Source organism: Mesoplodon mirus (assembly GCF_964341445.2).
Source record: "Mesoplodon mirus genome assembly, chromosome: 11".
Lineage (NCBI taxonomy): Eukaryota > Metazoa > Chordata > Mammalia > Artiodactyla > Ziphiidae > Mesoplodon > Mesoplodon mirus.
Window position 1 is genome coordinate 58,281,870 of NC_138987.1, and position 21,882 is coordinate 58,303,751.

The following is a 21,882-nucleotide window of genomic DNA, read 5'->3' on the forward strand; positions in this document are numbered from 1 at the left end:
ATACAGCTGAAACTGATATTTGTGAATGTTTTGAATTAGGACTCGATACATTTTTTCCCATATGGAGAGTTAACTGATCTTGCATCATGTATTGTGCAAAGCCATCCTTTCCCTATTGCACTTCAAGGTCCCCATTGTTGTAAATCTAGTGGTTTGTTTCCAGTTTCTGTATATAGTTCAATTGGTCCATTTTTCAGTCATTTCCTCAATATTGCAATCTCTTAATTACTATATCTTTCAAATAATTCTCAGTATCTGGAACTATAAGAATTTTGTTCTTCTTTTTCAGGATTGTTTTGATTATTTTAGATGTTTTTCATTTCCATACAAATTTTAGAATAGGTTTATAAATTTTCATAAAATACCAAATGAAATTTGATTGAAATTGCTTTGAATCCATAGTTCAATTGGAGGAAATTGACATATTTACATTATTGTTTTCCAATCCATGAAGATAGTATATACATACCTGTTTATTAAGTTTCTTTACATTTTCAATAAACTTTTGTAGTTTTCTGTGTATAAGTATTGCATATCTATGACTGCATCTATTCCCAGATATCAGATATTTTTGATGCTACTGAAAATGGTATCTTTTAAATTTCATTTTCTAATTGTTTCTTGTAGGTATATAGAAATACAATTAATTTTTATATTTACTTTCTAGTGACCTTAATAAATTCACTTATTAGTTCTAGTAGTTAAGAGACTCTTGATTTTCTACATACATAATCATGTCATATGTGAGTAATTGTGGTTTTCTTTCTTTCTTTCTAATCCTTAAGATATTTATTTCCTTCAGAAAATCTACAAACAACAAATCCTGGAGAGGTTGTGGAGAAAAGAGAACCCTCTTGCACTGTTGGTGGGAATGTAAATTGATACAGCCACTATGGAGAGCAGTATGGATGTTCCTTAAAAAACTAAAAATAGAATTACCATATGATCCAGCAATCCCACTACTGGACATATACCCAGAGAAAACCATAATTCAAAAAGACACATGAACCCCAGTGTTCATTGCAGCACTATTTACAATAGCCAGGTCATGGAAGCAACCTAAATGCCCATTGACAGACGAATGGATAAAGAAGATGTGGTACATATATACAATGGAATATTACTCAGCCATAAAAGGGAACAAAATTGAATCATTTGTTGAGATGTGGATGGATCTAGAGACTGTCATACAGAGTGAAGTAAGTCAGAAAGAGGAAAACAAATATCGTATATTAACGCATGTATGTGGAACCTAGAAAAATGGTACAGATGAACCGGTTTGCAGGGCAGAAGTTGAGACACAGATGTAGAGAACAAACGTACGGACACCAAGGGGGGAAAACCACGGTAGGGTGGGGATGGCAATGTGCTGAATTGGGCGATTGGGGTTGACATGTATACACTGATGTGTATAAAATTGATGACTAATAAGAACCTACAGTGTAAACAAACAAACAAAAAACAACTAATACTAATCTTTCTTTGGGTTATTTGTATGGAAATATGTTAATATAAATGTTTCAGACATTACATGAAATTTCTTAAAATCTTATATGTTCTGGTATAATGTTATGTCATAATTCTAGTTATTACTTTAAAATGGATCTCAGAAATAACTAAATTTCCTTGTCAATTGCATTATTATGAACTTTCATCAAATCTTTTTTTTTTTTTTTTTTTTTTTTTTTTTTTTTTCGGTACGTGGGCCTCCCACCGCCGTGGCCTCTCCCGTTGCGGAGCACAGGCTCCGGACGCGCAGGCTCAGCGGCCATGGCTCACGGGCCCAGCCGCTCTGCGGCATGTGGGATCTTCCCGGACCAGGGCACGAACCCGTGTGTCCCCTGCATCGGCAGGCGGACTCTCAACCACTGTGCCAGCAGGGAAGCCCTCATCAAATCTTTAACCGTGGTCATTTTTAAGTCTTTTGTCATTTACAGACAGTTCTGGGTATACTCTGATGCTTTTGCAAAAATGTTCCTATTAAAGGGTTTCATCTTCAAGGAATTCATGGAGAAGACTCTGACGAGTACAGGTTTCTGGTAACTAACTATACTGCTGAACTGAATGAATAAGCATTTTCAGAACTCTAATGGAAAACTGATGAATTCATAAAAGTGCTAACAAAAGATCAAGATAAAAAAAATTAATTACATGGGACTGAGTGAACTGATGAGGATGATTATAGTTTTTGTGGCTTTCTGTTTGAATAAAAAAAAATCCCACAAGGACACAGAGGCAAAAAATATACAAATCAATTTTCACTGCAAAGTAAAGGAGCTGTTACAGTGGAGGATTCCTGGACTGAATGTCAACATTATGACACAGTGTGAGTGTGCTTCGTGTTTGGTAATTGCAATCATTGTTGCTTTTGTTGTGGTCATCCATTTACAATGCTTGGTGTCAGTTTATCTCTTGTAAAAATAAAATACAGTGTGTGTGTGTGTGAAAAAAAGAGAAATTTATTTCTTTGTCTTGACTTGCACTGGCTAAAGCTCCAGTATAATGTTGAATAATTGTGGTGATATGGTTTTTCTTTTCTTTCTGATCTCAATGGAAAGTTTTGATCATTCACTATTAAGTATAATATTTCCTGTCTATTTGGAGGGAGAGGTGACCATTTGACTCCTCTCTTTTTATTCTGTAAATTTGCGTATTATGTGATTGAACTTTTTGAATGTTAAAGCACTCTTACCGTAATGATGCTTGACAGTTGACAGCTTCTAATCCCCACCCCTCTTCCTTCCCCATCTGATAAGAAAGCCTGGGTGATCCCCACCCCGTTCATGACTAGTGGGAACTTCAGACCATGTGCGGGAATCCTTGGCCTGGCCCAACCCCTAACCACCGTAATAAACCCGCTGCAGTCTCTTGCAAGCCATATGTAGACCAGCGTGGGAGGCTTGCCATACTCTTTCCAGAAAGCTCTGTTATGTGAATAATATCATTTTCATACCATCTTGGTGTGAGTGTGTGGAGTCATCAGTCTCAATAGTGGAACCACATTTTGAGTGAGGGTGTTCACAATAATTGGTTTTGTGAGCAGGATGTCTGGATGATGACTGCTACCACTGGGATCTTTCTTTTCTTGTTTTAGCTTTCAGCATGGCAATATGCACTTTGAGCCGCTGCTTTCTGGCTAGTGAGCTCTTTGAGTTGTGTTGCTGCCTGCTGTCAAGCTTGCACTTGAGCTGTACTGCTTTGTGCCACATTTATTGAGTTCTACCAAGGCCTCTGTTATAGATTTAACTGATCTATGTCAGAAGTTTCAATCATTGTCATTTGGAGCCAGTTATGGGATTGGAGCCCTCCTTAAAGTGTCATGTGTCTTGGCCCAGACCTATCTGTGTGTCTCATATTGAATTGTGTTTCTTGATTCCTCCATAAATGATGACCAACGCCAAGCTCAAGGGAATGACTGTTACCATGTGAAGATTGGTGTGTGTCTTAAGCAGGTGTTGGCCCCCGTTCTATGAAGTGCTCAGGGGAAAGACTACAACCTGTGCAATATATGGTCCTATCAGATGATCACTCATTGGGAGGAAAAGCAGTCACTCTGTAGCATACTGAGGCCACACTCTTAAAGGCAGATAGTGTATGAGAACCCTACAAAATGCTTTTCTGCTGCTGCTGCCTATGCCGCTGTTGCCAAAAAAAAAAGATCCTCTTCTTCAGGGTTATAGGGGAAGACACATAGGGCACCCTTGTGGCACAACTAAGGAGTTAATTCAACTATTTCTATGGGGGAGGCCTTAAACCCTGATGATACTGATTTGAGGCCTTCTGGAGGAAGAAATTTATAGATATGAGCAGGGTAGCAAGAATTCCTCTCTCATAAGTAATTCTAGTAACCCTAGAAAAGAGAGGGGGCGTGGGAGAGGGAGGGAGGGAGGAAGGAAGGAAAGGAGGGAGAGAGGGAGGAAGGAAGGAAGGAAGGAAGGAAAGAAGGGAGGAAGGAAGAAGAAATATATAGAGAGAACCAGAGTGAGGAAGCAAGAAAAGAAAGAAACCTGGAAACAGGGGGAGGAAACAAAAAAAATTTTAACACAATTCGATGCAATTGAAAATCCAAAATTTACTGAAAGAATTTATACATAAAAAAAGATATAAAGGGGTGTGGATTGGCTTTGCACCTCTACTGCATAGGTTCTGAATTAACTTTAATGTCTGCTGAAATACACCAATTGGCAAGTCTTCATGGCCTTAATCCCTACTGGAGCTCATATTATACTGGGGATTTCACTAAATTTAAACAAGGTACCCCCCTGTAATCTTGAGGAAGTTATTGAACACAAAAGAGAGAACAAACAAGTATGCCTCACCTTAATTATCAGAACTACTGACTTGCCTAAATTTCACACGATCACACTATTCATTGCCCCTCCACCCCAGTATATCTCACAGTGGTCATGGACACTCTGATCCAGTGAGTAACAAAACTAAAATTAAATTAAATCCTTGACACTAACAAATTGGCTTGTCACAATGGGGCTCCATGGACCTTCCTCCAGTTAAAATTGTTAATACGTCCCAATGTAAATTAAAACAGGGCCTTCAAAGGTCAAACCCATTAAAGGGAATATATTTAGAGAAGGGGTGATTATGCCCGCTGTTTCTCCATTCAACAACTCAATTTGGCCTACTTTTAAACTTGGAAAGAATAAAGGTGCCTGGCAGTGGATTACCACAACCCTAATGCCATGGTCACTCCCGTTAAGGCTCACTACCCAATATTATTGAAATCGCTGACTCTGTTCAATCAGCAACTGGTAAATATTTTGCTCTTGTGGATTTGGCTAATAATGTTCTGTTCAGTGCCCACTGCAACAGCCTCTCCATCACAGTTTGCTTTCACCTCGGAAGGGGTACAATCCACCTCTACCCAGACGCTGGTGAGGTACCTCAACAGCCCTGCCATCACACACACTCTTTGCAGGCAAGATCTTAAATGCATCTGACTTTCCCCAGGAGCATAGGTATGATATTGCATTGATAAATCCCCCTTCGAAAAGATTCATTAAACACACCCATTCAGGACCAACAAAGACTCACAAAAACGTTCAGAAAAAGAGGATGGGCCATTGTCCAACATATAGTGCAAGTTCCGGTCTCCTCCATTAAATTCTTGAAATTATTTGCTAATCCGAGGGCTACTTCATCCCTGACTCTGTTAAGAAACTATAAGCTATTGACACTCTCAGCGCCCACATTATTAGAAAAGACCAAATATCTTTCAGGCCTTTGTGGGGTTTCAAGGCAACATATTCCTTATTTACAAATTTGACTTAAGCGCATTATGTCATTACTTGCAAGTTGGCCCACCTTCATTGGGGACCCCTTCCAACAAACAGCTCTATAATCTGTCCAAACTGTGAAACAAAGAACCCTCCCCTTCATGCCCTCCAGAGACTCCTTCATTCTAGAGGATTTAGCATCCACCTCTCATGCCTCCTGGAGTCTCTAGACCACCCACGAGGACCACTTTCCCTCCAAGGCCATTCTGTCTCCTTGTGAATCATCAAAGAAACAAATCACACCTGGACAGATGGACCTGCAGGGGTTCTCTAGTTTGGCTGTAGATCTTGAGAAAACAATTCTTCCCAACAGCTTATATTATAAAAGCATTTTATTGAACACACTCTGGAGATAGACCAGATGGGATTGGGGTAGGGACTCTGTTTTGATGGTTTCGATACTGGAAAACATTGGATTCTTCTGTCACCGAGGACCAGGCTGTAGAGACCCAAAGGCTAATTGCAAGCAGAGCATAGAATCAGGACACAGAAGGCTAGAGACTGGGGGTTGGGCCTTTCAGGAACCAAAGAATGTGGGTCTGCGATAGACTTGGTCGACTAGACTCCAGAAAAAGAGAAAACTTGGCTTGGGCCACCACCTAGAAGAGGCTGTTGCCATGGCCGGCTTCTGCACTTGGGAGACAGTGACCTGCTGCAGGCTCTTAGCTCTTGAAGCTCTTCCGGGAGGAGGAGGTGGTGGAGACAAACTTGACGTTGGAGCTGCTGCCCCCGCCACTGCCAAAGCCCAGGCTTCGGCCACTGCTCGCACTGAAGCCGGAGCCGCCCATACTGAGCCCACCGCCTAGGCCGGCGCCCCCGCTGCTGCTGGAGTAGAAGCCGCTGCCACCTCCGCCAAGGCCGCCGCCCAGACCTCCGCCGAAGCCGCCACCAAGACCACCTCCAAGGCCGCTGCCAAAGCTGCCACCACCGCCGTAGGCAGAGGAGACGGTGTTCGTGACAAAAGCTGTGGAGGAAGGAGGGAGAACCTGGTGAGACCAGTCTGCCAGGTTAGAGCCTAGGCATCTAATTTATTTGCTCCTGTTAGTGTCAGCACTGTACTTGGCCACTTTTACAGAGTAGCAGATGAGCTAAGTCATTTAGTGAAGATCCCTAACAGAAAGCTGGTGAACACAGTAGGCAAGGGACAGTGCTAAGTCATCAGGGGGTGAGGGTCAGGGCAAGGCAGGGGAACAGGGTCCAAGACAGGTAAGATACAGGGCCTGCTCTTTAGGAGATAATAAATGAGCCCCATTGCTTCCTGTCTCAACCTGTGTTCTTTCTCCTCCACCACCTGCTTCTCACTAAGTGTATTAAATAACCATTTTGGGGATGGGAGTGTCTGGTATCTAGAAATAGCAGGATTCTGAGTTGGCACCAAGTACCCCATATTGTCATCATTGTTAATGTCTGTTCAAAGTTACTTACAGATGTTGACTGGTCCAACTCCTTCTCCACTCAGTCTGAAAGGGGAAAAATTGAAATAAGAGTTAAAAACTCACCCCAAAGACACCATTAGTCTGTATGGATAACTCCCATAGTCATGTTTAGAACTTGTTTTCTGAGCAGGGAGACTGCATGCCTGAAAAACTGCTTAAATTAGAGAAAGAGACAGTTCTCTGGAGGGACTTCCCAAGGAAGAGGTCTTGATCTAGAAACAGGTTATCAAAGGAAGCTTATAATTCACACTGTCCTCTAACTATTATATGGAAAATGTGGGGAAGAGGTTGTGGGAACTGTGAATATGTAGGAAGCAGTTTTTGCCTTGTAGGAGCTTACATTCTGTGAGAAGACCTGGCCTGGACAGAAATACTTCAGACAGGAGGTAGGCAGTGAGCAGTGTCAGAAGACTGAAGAAAAGCCAGTAGTTTGAGAATCCAAAGGCAGGTGAGTTTAACTCAGCTGGAGTAATCATGAAAGGCTTCCTGAAGGAAGAAGCACTTTAAGAATGGGGAAGATATTTGCTGGGTTGCTTGGTTGTTTGAAGGAGAGGCAGCATTCAAGAATACTGGTGGTGGGAATAGGGTCAGAAAGTGAGTTGTGGTCACATTGTGTAGGTCAGCTGTATGCCCAGGTGTCAGATTGGATTGGATTGGATCATCGGATTAATGATGGATAATCATCATGCACAAGATAGTGGCCACCTGTGTGTGTGTTTGACACCCTGCAGTGAAGAAGCAGCTCCACTTTATCAAATGTGAGGCCATCGTGGGCTCGTGATGTCGGCCGTGTCACGCACCTGCACTCTTCGCCCTCCAGCAGCTTCCTGTAGGTGGCGATCTCCACGTCCAGAGACAGCTTGGTGTTCATGAGCTCCTGGTAGTCCTTCAGTAGCCGTGCCATGTCCTGCTTGGCCTTCTGCAGGGCATCCTCCAGCTCGGCCAGCTTGTTCCTGGCGTCCTTGAGGGCCAGCTCCCCACGCTGCTCTGCATCGGCGATGGCGGATTGCAGGTTGGTGCACTAGAGGGGAAGGAAGGAAGGGTGGGGACACTTTGGAGGCTGAGCTGGGCCTCAAGTGTCTCTTTCTGAGATTCCAGAGAGAAGCCAGCACATTTGTCCTGGTCATTGTGGATGGTGGAATAGTGAAATGCTGGTACTTGCTCCAGCTCTGTGTGTGTATGTGTGTGTATACTTAGAAAATGTAAAACAAAACAAAATAGGTCTGCCTTTCAAAGCTCAGGCCCCTTCTCTGTCTTCTTTCCCTACCTGCTTCTTGACGTTGTCGATATCGGATCTCATCCTCTGGATCATCCTGTTCATCTCGGAGATCTCATGCTTGGTGTTGCGGAGATCGTCGCCGTGCTGGCCTGCAGTCTGCTGCAGCTCCTCGTACTGATGCCACCAGAAAAGAGGAAAGAGTCCATTTATATGAGGATGGAAACACTTTCCCAGGTTCACAGGCGGGAGCTACCAAGAGGTGGCAAGTGGTGTAGTTACTGGGTGCCTGGGGCTGGTCTTCAATAATTTGCTCTTTTTGCCTTTGCTTTTCTAGAGACACTGGTGTGAAACTCAGTGAGATTCTCTTTAATATTCTTGAATTTATGTGGCAGATGCATGCATGACTGTTCCCATAACTCCTCCCAGTAGGCCTCAGCCAGTCTCGGGGCACATCCTTAGCATTTGGTCATGGCCTGGAATCCTAGACACGTTTCCATCCCTTGCTCAGGACACACTTGCACGTTCGCCACAGCACCCACCTTGGTCTGGTACCAGGACTCGGCTTCTGTGCGGCTGCGGTTGGCGATCTCCTCGTACTGGGCCTTGACCTCAGCGATGATGCTGTCCAGGTCCAGGCAGCGGTTGTTGTCCATGGTCAGGACCACAGACGTGTCTGAGATGTGCGTCTGTATCTGGGACAGCTCCTGCAGGGAGATTTCAAGTCAGTCATGTGAGTCCGTGTTATTTAATAACAGGTCCATTCAAATCTTCTACTCATTGTACTTTGTCGACTTGAGAAAAATAAGAATAACCACCTACGTAAAAAACTTAGGTCAGTTAATAAATAATCCAAATCACTACTAACTCTATTTTTGTTTAATTTAACAACTCTGAACATCAAGAAACCCCTACCGTGTAACCTCTCAGACTTGAATCTTCTTAGGTCATAACTATTTTAAACAAAATTGAGTTATTTGTCGTGAGGTGGATGGACCTAGAGACTGCCATATAGAGTGAAGTAAGTCAGAAAGAGAAAAACAAATACCGTATGCTAACACATATGTATGGAATCTTAAAAAACAATGGTTCTGGGCCTCCCTGGTGGCGCAGTGGTTGAGAGTCCGCCTGCCGATGCAGGGGATACGGGTTCATGCCCCGGTCTGGGAGGATCCCATATGCCGCGGAGCGGCTGGGCCCGTGAGCCGTGGCCGCTGGGCCTGCGCATCCGGAGCCTGTGCTCCGCAACGGGGGAGGCCACAACAGTGAGAGGCCCGCATACCGCAAAAAGAAAAAAAAAAAAAAAAAAAAAACAATGGTTCTTATGAACCTAGGAGCAGGACAGGAATAAAGATGCAGATGTAGAGAATGGACTTGAGGACACGGGGAGGGGGAAGGGTAAGCTGGGACGAAGTGAGAGAGTGGCATGGACATATACACACTACCAAATGTAAAATAGATAGCTAGTGGGAAGCAGCCGCATAGCACAGGGAGATCAGCTCAGTGCTTTGTGACCACCTAGAGGGGAGGGATAGGGAGGGTGGGAGGGAGACCACAAGAGGGATGGGATATGAGGATATATGTATACGTATAGCTGATTTACTTTGTTATACGGCAGCAACTAATTCAACAATGTAAAGCAATTATACTCCAATAAAGATGTTTAAAAAAAAGAAAGAAAAAAAAGAATCTAGTTGTGTGGTCTGCCATGCTGGGGGTAAACAAAGACAGGATGATACTCCAGAAAGAGGAGATGGCTGGGAAAGGTATACCTGGGGCTCTAATAACTCATTTTAAATCTCACTCTGCAAAATGATTACTGAAGAGGTCTTTTGCTTTAAATTTGACTTAAAAAAAAAGAATTGGCTTTATTAAGTAATGTGAATAGTACTAAAGGAGTAGGAAAGACAAAAATGTGCCCATAGCTTAGGAACCACTGAAAGTCACTTAACCCTGGAGACCCTAATCCCTGGTGGTGTCCCCGTGACCATCTCTCTGGGTCCCAAATAGGGGGCATTTCTTACCGCCTCAAAGAACATCTTCAAGAAGTTGATCTCGTCCATCAGTGCATCGACCTTGGCCTCTAGCTCCACCTTGTTCATGTAGGCGGCGTCCACATCCTAGAGAAACAGGGATAGTTGGCACTGCACCCCATTTCTGCCTTGACTTAAATGAACAACACCTTAAGTGAGCATAACCACAGGCACAGGTTCTCTGCTAGCCACATACCTTCTTCAGCATCACAAACTCATTCTCGGCGGTGGTACGCTTGTTGATTTCATCTTCATACCTGGTGGTAAAAAGGATGAGAAGTGCTTATCAGAGGATGAGGCCTGGGGTCTGTACTGCATAAAGTCAACTGTGAGCCTGCTTTCCCACCAAAAGGGGCTTCTCACATCATATAGGCAGAGAGAGAGGGACAGTGGGAGCGTGAGCCTTTGGGCAAGGTCCTTACCCATTAGGGTACTGTTTTCTCTATAATTGCCTAGCAGATAACTATTCTTTTATTGCTATAATTCAGTTGCTTCAAGAACATTCCTGTAGAAAAGCTATGCTGTTTCTCCCCAACTCCACATCTAGTCAATTTCTCTAATGCTTTTTTTTTTCAGCTTTCATAGCCTTTGAAAAAAAACAAAAAATTAGCAACCCAGCTGCTGGTTCATAAGGACTAAAGAAATACTTTGAGCCACCAAACTAGGTTATGTCATCAGTTCCTGCTTTGGGGGGAATCCATCAAAAAGCCAATGCTGTGTATTTTGAGTGTGTTGGGGAGAAAAGCCCCATAAAGCAAGGATTACATGACTGCTTTTTCCACCAGGTGGTACCAAGGGTGCTGAGTTTGTTACTCTGGCTGGAGGCTAAGTGCCTTGCAGAGAGACTGAGCTTGCAGCTAGAACTTTCTAAACAGCGACCTGGATTTTTTCCAGTACTTTAGGTGTCCATGGAAGGTTAGGTGTCCATGGAAGGGATATGTTTTCACCTCTTGGGAAAGGTATAAGCAGTAGTCTGGTTATAAAGTACATCTGGTGCCAAGACCCACCCCTGTCTCCACTCCACCCCAACTCACTTGTTCTTGAAGTCCTCCACCAAGTCCTGCATGTTCCTCAGCTCTGAGTCCAGACGGCCTCTCTCCCCCAGGATACCATCAAGCTGTCTCCTGAGATTGTTGGTGTACTGATCAAACAAAGGCTCCAGGTTCTGCCTCACGGTCTTGGTGCTCTGCTCCTGCAGCAGGGCCCACTTGGTTTCCAGGACCTTGTTCTGCTGCTCCAGGAACCGCACCTGGAGGGGACAGAGTTCAAAGATGGACAAATTTGGATTTCACGTTTCAGTGATCAATTTCCCAGTTTTCCTCCCATCTCATTCTGTCCCCCTAAACCTTCCCATGATGGACAGTGCTTGGACTTGGGCCCCAGAGGGCAGGTCCAGAGTGAAGCGTCTAAACTCACTCTTCTAGGGGAGACAGGACACTTCTCCAGGGCACAGATAGCACTGGGCAAGGCTGGGCAGAGAGTGGCCTGGTGCAGGGGTGGCTGCAAAAGCACTTGGGCTGCTGCCCAATGAATTCATCCACCTTTCTGTGCAATCAGCCCTGTTACCTGGAGCACAGAATATATCTCTGCCCAACAGTAAGCAAGGATCCCTTGTGTGGTTATCTCTGAAGGGGAAGAATTAAGACCTTCTCTTCCAAGCTGCCAGTCTAATTAAGAAAGCAGGCCACAAATCCAGGACACAGAAACAGAGAAAAACATAACTGCAAACTATGAAGATATTTGCACAAAGTCAGGAAATTGTCCCTCTTTCCACTTTCTTTGGCACTTATTCCACACTCATAGTGGTTTTTCACAAAGAATCATGGCTCACCTTGTCGATGAAGGAGGCGAACCTGTTGTTGAGGGTCTTGATCTGCTCCCGCTCCTCGGTCCTGACCCGCTGGATGTTGGGGTCGATTTGCAGGTTGAGGGGAGTCAGGAGACTCTGGTTGATGGTGACCTCTTGGATGCCTCCAGGGGGGCAGACGGGGAAGCCAGAGCCCCCATAGCCACCACCAAAGCCAGCTCCACCACCGAGCCCAAAGCCACCACCAGCTCCACCGCCGAAACCAAATCCACTCCCGGCTCCGCCTCCAAAGCCATAGCCGCCTCCAGCACCGATGGCACAACCTCGGTTCCTGAAGCCACCGCCGCTACTGCTGATGGAGATCCTCTTGGAGCCGCCCAGGTTGTAGAGGCTCCGGCTGCCGTAGCCACCCATGCCACGAGCACCCCCAAGGCTGACCTTGCCAAAGCCACCACCTCCACCCCCGGACCGGGACACGGAGGTGAAACTGGTGCGGGAGACAGACGGGGTGATGGCAGAGGCGGTGCTGAAGCTACGGCTGCCCCCACTCCGGAAGGACACACTCGACTGGCGAGACATGATGGCTTGTTCCTAGTGGAGCAAGAGTAGTGGGCACTAGCGGTCAGGAGGTGCTGGAGAGAAAGAACAGAGCAGGACAGCACGCAGAAAGTGGCTCTGTTAGCCAGGAGTGGCAAGCCACCCTTTTATCCTCTAGACCTGGGCTGGGCGGGAGAGTTGTCAAGCTGTGAATGATTAAGTGGGCTGGGCATGCCTGAAGGGCAGCTGTGAGCTCACCGGCACACCCGCACAACGGTGTGGGGTGCAAACGCTTTCTTCCTGGCAGGCTCTGCTCGGGTAGGGATAAACTTGCCTTGCAGCCCAGATGTCTTGGCAACAAACCTCTCTTCACCGTGGGAGCCCAGGGCTGTGAGTAGCCCAAAGAAGCAAGGGGGCATTTGGCCAATGTCCTGAAGGATCCTTCTAGGACCAGGGATGTTGTCAAGCATCCCAGCATGGTGTACACTGTCCATGAACAGGAGGCTAGCGGGGCAGAGTGAATCCCCCACTGGCAGTGGTCTGCTTTGCTTACTCCCCTAATGAGAGGTTGTTTCAGGGATTTCAGCCCTTGGAAAGCCAAGTGTGGCCTGATATCTCAGCTCTATGCCAGAGGGGAAAATAGACTTCAGTCCTCTACTGCAAAATTTCCTTTCCTGGAGGAGGCACAGTTATCCCAGAGCCCACTGGGCAGATTCTCCTGCAAGGTTCGGGCCATAAAGACTCCCCAAGCCCCAAGCTCCAGAAACAGAGTATGTGGGAGACCCCCAGCCCCCAGTCTATCCCACTTTGTTCTCTGCACAGGCAGACCCATCCCTCCACAACGCCTCCTAATTCGGCCTTTTCTGTGGCATTGAACTTTTCCCTTGCTCTTTGGCCTGGCCAGGACCCTGTGGGTTTAAGTAAACCCAGGTGTCCCATGCAATCAATAGCCCCCCACCCGCCCGCGAAGTCCTGAGACTCAGCCTGGCAGTCACGTCTCTCTTCAGGGGGAGCTCCTCTGCCGGCTCCCCAGCACCCCAGGTGTGTTCCAGCAAGCCCTCAGTGATTCCACTAGGGAAGAAATGAGTCATCGTATCTGTTGATACAAGCTGAAGGCTGCCACAAACACATACCTACAGGAGCTTCTATTCTCATTAGGAACATGTTGAGAGTTGGCCGGACTGTTAAACCAGTGAACCGCCCTGTTCCAAGCAGCGGGAATTGCTGGGCTTTCTCTGAGCTCCAGCCCGAACCCTCCTTCAGGGCCTGGAGAATGGAAAAGGAATTCTAAATCTATGGATCGTCCTGCCAGAGAGACTAGAAGGGGCAGGTTTGGGCGACCAGACAGCTGGCCTAACAATCTGCTAAAGTTGTCTTAGAAAGCCCCCATGTCCCACCTCCCAGGAAGACACCTCTTCAAAGCTTGTCCGGATGGGCTATGGTACCAGACGGAGGACAAGGAGTCTGGTTGGGTTTTACAAGTGTCTGTCTTAGACCACACCCCGTCTTTTTGGCTGCAGACCTGAGTGGGCTCACATCTCTTCCTCCCCAGAACAGAAGCAGGACTCTCAGGCAGTGCCTCGGCCATTAAGAGCTGTGGGCCGGACCGGGGGGCACCCCTGGGCTGGGGCTGGATGAAGGGGTAGGGTGAAGGTGGGTTTGAAGCCTTGAGGCTAAGCAGGTACGTTCTCAAGGGTAAAGGAGTGAGGACCCAGCCGTGGCTTAGGAATCTCTAGTCAGGGCCTGCAGCTGGCCACAAGGCAGCCCTGGCTGTGGAAAAATGACTCGGAGCCACTGGTATCAGCCGAGAGGTGATTGCTCATCAGAGACCATGATGAGAAAGCAGTGGACAGGTAAATCCAGACAGACAGGTCAATGGCCAGAGCTGGCCTTACAGGTGTTGGGCAATGAGGTTTGGTTGCCTCCCTCCCTGAAGGATTCCTGAGATACTCAAAGATGCATTTTACTGAGCTTGTCAATTTCACACTTTCTTGCCTCTCAGGGAACAGACGTGAGTGTCTTGGGGGCCCTGAGACATATGGGTAGACTCTCAGCCCCTGACAGAACAGATCTGGGGACTCCTAGCACGAGTCCTCTCCCTCCAATGGAAGGTCACTCTCAGGGTATGTCCCCCCGCTGCCCACTCCCCACCAACACACACACATCCTGGGTCTAGTCTCCACTGACCTTGGGAAGCCCCACCAGAACATTTGCTTCTCCCCATTCCTCCTCCTCCCAGAAAGGAGCAGGACTCGGTGGAACAGGAATGCATTCTGGCCAGCCTGAGAATGGCTGGAGTGTGCCAAGCTCAGATTCAGATGCCAGGGACAAGTCATTGTGGCTGGGAGTGTTTGGATGCCTCACTGGGGGAAAAGCATCTCTCTCTGTGGAAACTCTCCCGCAAGCTGGCAGGGCAGCCCCTCTCACAATGCCAGACCCGGATGGCTACTAATAGTGGTGATGCTCCCCTGGGGAACCAGGCCCCAGCACCACTACAGTGCGGGAGAGTCCCACCCCAGCCTGGAATTTCACCATGGCAGTAAGAGAGAGATTACACAGAGCTTGCCGAGCTTTTCTGCCAGGCATTCTCACAGAGACAGTTACCAAGGCTTGGCAGGACATGTTAATTAGCTTCTCCAGGCATCATTTTCCTCATCAGCAAGAGGCAAGTGCAGGACTGAAGGAGCTGCAGCGGCTGTCCCTGCTGGTCTCCGTGTCAGAGGGGGACAGGGGCAACTGCCTTGTCCTCCCTCATAAGGTGTGAGAACGTAGAACATGGGCAGCATTTGTCCACAGGGACGCACCTCACAGACCAGGCAGGAAGTAGGATTGGTCCAGGTGACCATGGGACAAGGATTAGGCAAATCCTGTGATCCCAGCCTAGAGCTCCCTCCATGGATCCCCCAGCGCTATCTGTGTGCCTTTCATAGAAGACAATGGAATTGACATATTTAATGGGAGATGGTTTGGCACACGCCCTCTAGGTTTCCCCAGACAGTAGACTCCCCCAGGTTAGGGAGCACACCTGGCTCGCCTTGCCGCACCCTCAGCCCAGCCGCGCACACTGATGGGGCTCAGCAAACAGTTTCGAATTGAACTGACAGAATAAGGTCATCTCCCTTCCCTAGATCTTTGTGGGAGGCCCTCCCCAGCCCCATGCCAAGTCCCAGGGTCCTGTCCATCTGCTGCTGTCCCTGGCTTCCCGTCCAGAGAGCAGATCTCTTGTCCCCTTTAGCCTGGGCACCCTCTGAGGACAGAGTTCATGACTCTTCATCCCTTGGACTTCCTTTTATTCCTCTCCCCCAGCCCTCAGCCCCAGCAGCCACATCCCCCTCCAGGAGAGAAAGAAAGCTGCAGTGTCCTTGTCTTTGTGGACCTTCTATCCCATGCTTGTTCAGCACAGACAGTGGGGAGCAATAGTTGAGGCATGAGTCACCTATTCATTGGATGATGGTTGGCTTCCTTATCTGGGAGCACGGAGCCAGATCCAGCAGAATGGGGGACGGAGCCCAGAGCCAGCCCTCTCAACTCCTCACAAAGCCCTAGCCTCAGGGAGGAATTGAGGGAAGAATTCTCCTGCCTCCACCCAAAGCCAGAGGGAACTCTGGGTCCCAGCTTTGATCTCAGATTCTGGATTCTCAGAACTGCAGGGGCAGAGAGGAGTCGGGCCCCTTTGCGGATGGGAGAGCAGGATCCACCACCCCTCCTTCATGTGGCCACATCTGGCAGAGGCTGCCTTGTCGATACAAGTACTACCCTGCCTCTCTAGGACTCTCACGTCTGAGAAGAGGCCTGGGTAGAAATGCACATGTCCACAAGTAAAGGAACCACTATGTCTTGGCTTTGGAGTGGCTTGGAGGGGTCCCCTGTTGCCATTATTTGGGTCATGGTGACAAGGGGGCCTTTGGAGTTGACTTCTCTTGTGCAAGGGCTTCACACAAATTGTGGGTCCCAGCAGAGGTACAAAAGACCGTGCCCCACCCCCCCCCAGGCCATGTCTTGGTCCTAATCCAGCCCTTGAATTGCTGGGATCCCAGACACAAAGCCCAGCTTTCAACGCAGCTTCCCCCACTGGGGCTGGGTGATACAGCAGGAAAGGGGTCTGGGTTCATTGGAGGAGGCCGTGGGAGCTGGAATGGTAATTTCAAGCTGGCTGGGGTTGACTGGAAGGGTGAGGCCAACAAGTAGGAGGCTGTGGGGAGCAGCCTTGGCCCCCACCCCTCAGACTGAGCTGGCGATTGGCACTGGTGGGGCGAGAACCACAGAGCAGAGCTCTCAGCCTCCCTCCAACAGGTCCCTGCAAGTCTGGGGAATGTTCTTTCCTCATTGGAAAGGTATTTTGCCAAAGGCATAGCAAAGTCTTTGAAAGTCTCCCTCAGTTGATTGAAACTATGGACTGGATATCAACAAATACTTTAATTAGTCAGAGGGACTAAAAAAAAGGACATACAGCAAAAACCTCTGTGCTTTGCTTTCTCATGGAGGGTGGTTTTATTTTTCTTTTAATAAACACTCATATAGGACTTACCATATACCAGACCCTGTCCTACAAACTCCGCATCTGTGAATCTAAAATTACAAAGAAGGGCTTTTACCATTTTCTTGGCCTTTGCTTTTTTCCTTACACGTGGGTGTGGGCATGCCTGGTACTCCAGGAATTCGCAGACTTTCTCTACAATGGAGAGGCAGGGACATGATTCATTTATACCAGGCTTCTACCTTTATAGGGTCAGAGGCATGCTGGGAAACATTTTTACATCCCTAACCTCCCCAATGTTTTTTTTTTTTCCCTTCCTGTTCCTTTCTCTACCCCCAGCATACTAGTGACTTCTCATCCAGGGATAGGAGGTGAAAGTAGAGACGGGAGCTGCCCTCCTGGAGTACGTGTCTGGTGTACCACTTCCTCATCCTGAGGAGGTAGGGCAAGGTGCGGGGACTGAGGCTTGTTTCCATCTCCCAGGTGACGAGGTCCAATCACTGGGGCATGATTCAGTGTAGAGAGTGATGATACGATAGGGAAGAAAAGAAAGAGATGACAGTGCAGAGGCTGGAGATGTTATCCCTCCCAGGGCTGGTTTCTGAAACACATCTGGAGTTTGGACAGTCCCAGAGGCAAATGGTCGCCTTCCCAGCCTAGCCGTACCCTCTGCACGTGCTCTCAGCTCCTGCACATCCCCCAGGTACACAGATCGCTGGCCTCATCCACTGTCCACGGGGACCACCAGGCACTGTCCAGGGCTCGTGGAACCAGGTTAGCTTTTCCAAGAGAGACACAGCATCAAAGGCACCTGAGAAAAGAAAGAACACAGGAACACGTGTACCAATCATCTGATCACTTCTTCATCCAGAACGTGTGTTTTGAGCAGTTGTGGGGTGCCACGCACTGGGCCGCAGTCAGGGTACAGCCATGAACAAGACAGGCCCGGGGGGAGATGCAGGGTCTAAGGACAGGCCTGGGTCCTGCCAGGTGCAGGATGGTTTACCCACACCACTCTCCTGGTGACAGGCGGTGGCCATGCCAAGGCGGGCTTAGGGAATCCTGCCTGACTTGCTTTCAGGAAAACTCAGCTCCCACAAGCCATTCCAGGCAAGCCTTGGCCATACTTGCTTATGTGAATCTTCTGACACTGATTCCTACCTTCACTCTCCCCCTGCCCGTCCATGCCCAGGTGTCCACCAGGAACCCATTCCCAGAGGAGGAAGCTGAGTTCAGAGAGGGAAGACCTAACCCCAAATCCCCCCAGCGAGCTGCTGTCAGAACCAGGACCAAGCCAGGGCCCGTCCCATGTGCTGCCATTGCCCTGCGCTGCCTCGCCTGCACCCTAGCAAAAGCCCACGCATGTCTCACTCGAGGATGCGTGTCTCGGCCCCCTTTGGAGAACCACTTCCCCAGGCCAGTGTGGAAGGAGGCCTGCGTGTATGAGGCCACTTATGGGTGATGCAAATTTACTGCTTCCCACCTCACCTCCATCCAGAGCCCTGACAGCTTCTGACGCTGAGCCGGTCTTTCCTCAGGGCAAGACCAGCCTCAGCCAAAGTCAGCACCAGGGCCCTTCTCCAGGGCCCTTGCCTGTGCCAGGCCTCTAGGTCCCAGAGGCTGTGGCGCTGACCAAAGATGGGAAGAGGAGTGGTTGATGGAAACCACTTTCTGCCCTGCCCCTCTCCCCACCTCCTACTCCCACTGAGTGAGAATTCACACCTCACTCCGTTTGCCAGGGTTCAGAGCCCCGCAGTGCTCTCTGCTGGCTCTAGTCAAATCGTATCCTCTGAAACAGTTCCAAGGGCTCCCCATTCCACTCAACCATCCTTGGGTTCCCATGGCTGTTCAGCTCCCCAGCCAGAGGGATCCATCCACACCCACACCCCAGGGCCTACCTGCTCCCTTGCTTTCATGCTAAGAGGAACAGCCAGCTGAGTGCTGGCTCCATCTCTGTCTCTCTGTCTCTGTGTCTCTCTATCTCTCTCTCTGTCCTGATGTCCCACAAACATGAAGCAAAGACCCAGATGTTTTCCCAGACAGTCTCTTCCAAATGGGGGAGACATGTCTGATGATTGCTATATGGGGTGTCTCTCTGAAACTCTGAACTTTCCATGATCCCAAAACAGCTCAATATATGGGTTGGGTCAGTGCCCAGGATGTGTTCTGTGGCATCATAAAAGGCAATAACAACAGGCACACTTATAGAGCACTGACTGTGTGCCAGGCATGGCTCTGGATGTATCAATTCATTTAATCTTTACAACCCCAGGAGATGGGCCTATTATTCATTATCCCTATTTTACAGATGAGAAAACTGAGGCTCAGAGAGGTTAAGTAGATGGTCAGTGACAGAGCCTAGATAGGAATCCAGGTAAGTGTGGCTCCAAGAGCCCTTGTCTTCACCATTGTGGATACTCAAGTTGTTGGCCGGTGACCCTGACTTGACCCTGAAGAGGAGGCCTTTAGCTGCAGCTCTGGTCTCCAGCCAACCTGTGAGGGCAGCAAACACAGAGGGCCTTAGATGCCACTCGGCAGTCAGTGTTCTCAGTGTCTTCCAGAAACCCTCAGGGAGAAGAAGCTCTAGCCTTGAGTGGAGATAGGGGAGTGGATCCCTGGGGAGACCCTTCCCCTCTCTGAACTGTCAGAACCTGTGGTGAAGCAGCTGGGACCCTGGGACAAGGTTCCAGTGAATTGGGGTCACTCTATACAATGTTCCTGGGAGTGAAGCTTGGCCTACTGCTGTTCCTCTGCCCACTTCCCTAGCACCAGACACAAAGCAAAGGTTCAGGTGCCTTTGGGGTAGTCTCTTCCAAAGGTCCAGACATGTCTAATAACCTCATGTGTGGACTGGTGCCTTGGTTCAACCTTCAGTTTTTCTTCTATGTCTCGTCTCTCCCATCCTCCAAGGTCCCTATGGCCAAGACTCCTAGACGGGGCCCCACAGAACTTTGCTCTGAATGAGCAGAGGCCACGAACAGGAGAGGATGAAATGGGATGACCCAGCCTGATGTTCATTTGCCATTTGTAATCTTTGGGATGGGCTGAGCTAGCCAGTGGCCTCACAGGTATTACACCAACTCCTTGCATGAGGCTGCCCCACTCAGAAAAGAAATGAACCCCATTTCATTCAGACAGGTGGTCTTATCTCTTTGGGTGACACTAGGCCTGATTTTTTCTAGCCCCTCTTTGAAATGAATGACCATTGGAGGCTTGCTCTGTGCCTGACATTGAGCTAAGACTTAACATACATTGTCATATTTGCTACTCATGTTACCGATAGGCAATAAAGCATCATTATCCCCATTTTCTGAACCTCAGAAAGGAAATGTGTCTTATCTAAGGTCACACAGCTAATAAGTGTCACACCTGAGAGTTGAGCCCAGGTCTGGCTGGTCCTAGAGCCCATGTTCTTAACCAGCACACGAGTGGTGGTGCCCAGCGGACCTTGAGGAGCCCAGAGCACCCCTGATCTCCATCAGCAGCCCATACACCAAAGCCTCTTTAAATAAATATACCACCTAAATGAAAACAGTGTGCTCCCAGGCAAACTAGCTCTGAGACCAAGGCTGCCATACAATTGCCTCTCTCTAACTAGATCACAGCTCCTAAACTCTAAGCCCGACCCATAAGAAAATTCTGGAGGCACCATTAGGACCATCAACACCACAATGCCCCAGCAAGACGGAACTTCCCAACTGTCTGGATCTACAGGCCTGAGTGTTCTCCACTGATCCATCGCTTCCCAGGCAGGGTATGAGCCAAGGAGTGAACAAAAGCTCCTTTCACTTTGACCCTCCCCCTGCCCCCACATGCCCCGCTTCCCTCCTCAGCATCCCAGGAGTCCCAACCGGTTCCAGAGTTTGCCCGAAAGGCTTGTCTCACCCATTGGTCTCCTCACCCTCCAGGCCGCCCAGGAAGGGGCAGTCTCACCATTCAGAGCTGGGGAGACACTCAGCAGCTCTCCATGCCTCACAGCCAGAAGGTCATGACCTATCCAGCCTCTTGGACAGCCTCCAGCTGACCTGGGCATCCCCAAGGGCTGGGCCCCCTCACTCTGGCACCAGCTATGGCCCCCTGCAGGTTGGCACACTGCCCTCAGCAGAGAACAGTAACACGTTATGGTCTGCAAGCCCTCAGAGAGAACATGGCTCCATTGTTCTGAGACTGGAAAATGATCTCATGATAACCATGTGAATGTAGGTTAGCCCCAGTCTCTCTGTGAAGCGCGGTCCTCTTTTGCTTAAGAACATAAAATAGCTTCTTACTGGCCTTAAACTCACCTCCACATTCCTCTGGGTCCCCCTACTCACCATCCCTCCTACCATCTGTGGTAGGCAGAACAATGGCACTCAGATGTCTGTGCCCTAATCCCCAGAACCTGGGAGTATGGTATTTTACATGGAAAAGGGAAATTAAGGTGCAGAAGGAATTAAGGCTGTTAGTCAGCTGACCTAAAAATTGGGACACTATCCTAGATTATCTAGGTGGGTCCAATGTAATCCCAAAGGCCCTTAAATGTGGAGGAAGGAGGCAGGAGGGGGAGGAGGTCAGAGTGATGTCAAGTGAGAACTTGACTACCATTGCCAACTCTGAAGAAGGGAGGAGAGGGGCTGTGAGCTAAGGAATGTGGGTGGCCTCTGGAAGGTGGAAAAGGCAAGGAAACAGATTCTCCTCTAGAACCTCCAGAAGACACGTAGCCCTGCCGACATTTAGCCCAGTGACACTCATTTCAGACTCTGATCTCTAGAACTATGAGAGAATACATTTGTGGTTTTGGTAATTGGTTACAGTAGCAACAGAAAATAAATACACCATTTTATCCAGATTCTGCTTTGACCAAGGAAATCCACCCTGCATCCTCCACATGCAGGTTACCCTCCCCCCACTTCAAGATGTCTTCCTTGCCTTCTCCACCCAGCCCTGCCTGCCCCTCCCTCTCCCTGTATTCTGTTCCTCACAGTTCCCCTCCAAAATCTGCCCACTGCCCAGGCTCACCTGTCACCTCATTTACTCATCCATCCCACAAGTTGTACCACTGGGAGCTGGACTAGGCCTACGGGACAACAGCGAATAGGCTACACT

General features: G+C 48.5%; 1 protein-coding gene across 1 annotated transcript; it reads right to left on the reverse strand.

The window, feature by feature from the left end:
* Window positions 1-5,660: 5,660 nt before the first annotated feature.
* Window positions 5,661-12,369, reverse strand: LOC309812572 (keratin, type II cytoskeletal 5). Its single transcript, XM_082636406.1, has 9 exons — window positions 11,808-12,369; window positions 11,011-11,225; window positions 10,173-10,233; window positions 9,968-10,063; window positions 8,486-8,650; window positions 7,995-8,120; window positions 7,528-7,748; window positions 6,717-6,751; window positions 5,661-6,255 (listed from the first exon to the last, which is right to left on the reverse strand). Exons 1-9 carry the CDS (start codon window positions 12,360-12,362, stop codon window positions 5,954-5,956), a joined length of 1,776 nt encoding a protein of 591 aa, XP_082492532.1. The 5' UTR covers window positions 12,363-12,369; the 3' UTR covers window positions 5,661-5,953.
* Window positions 12,370-21,882: the final 9,513 nt, after the last annotated feature.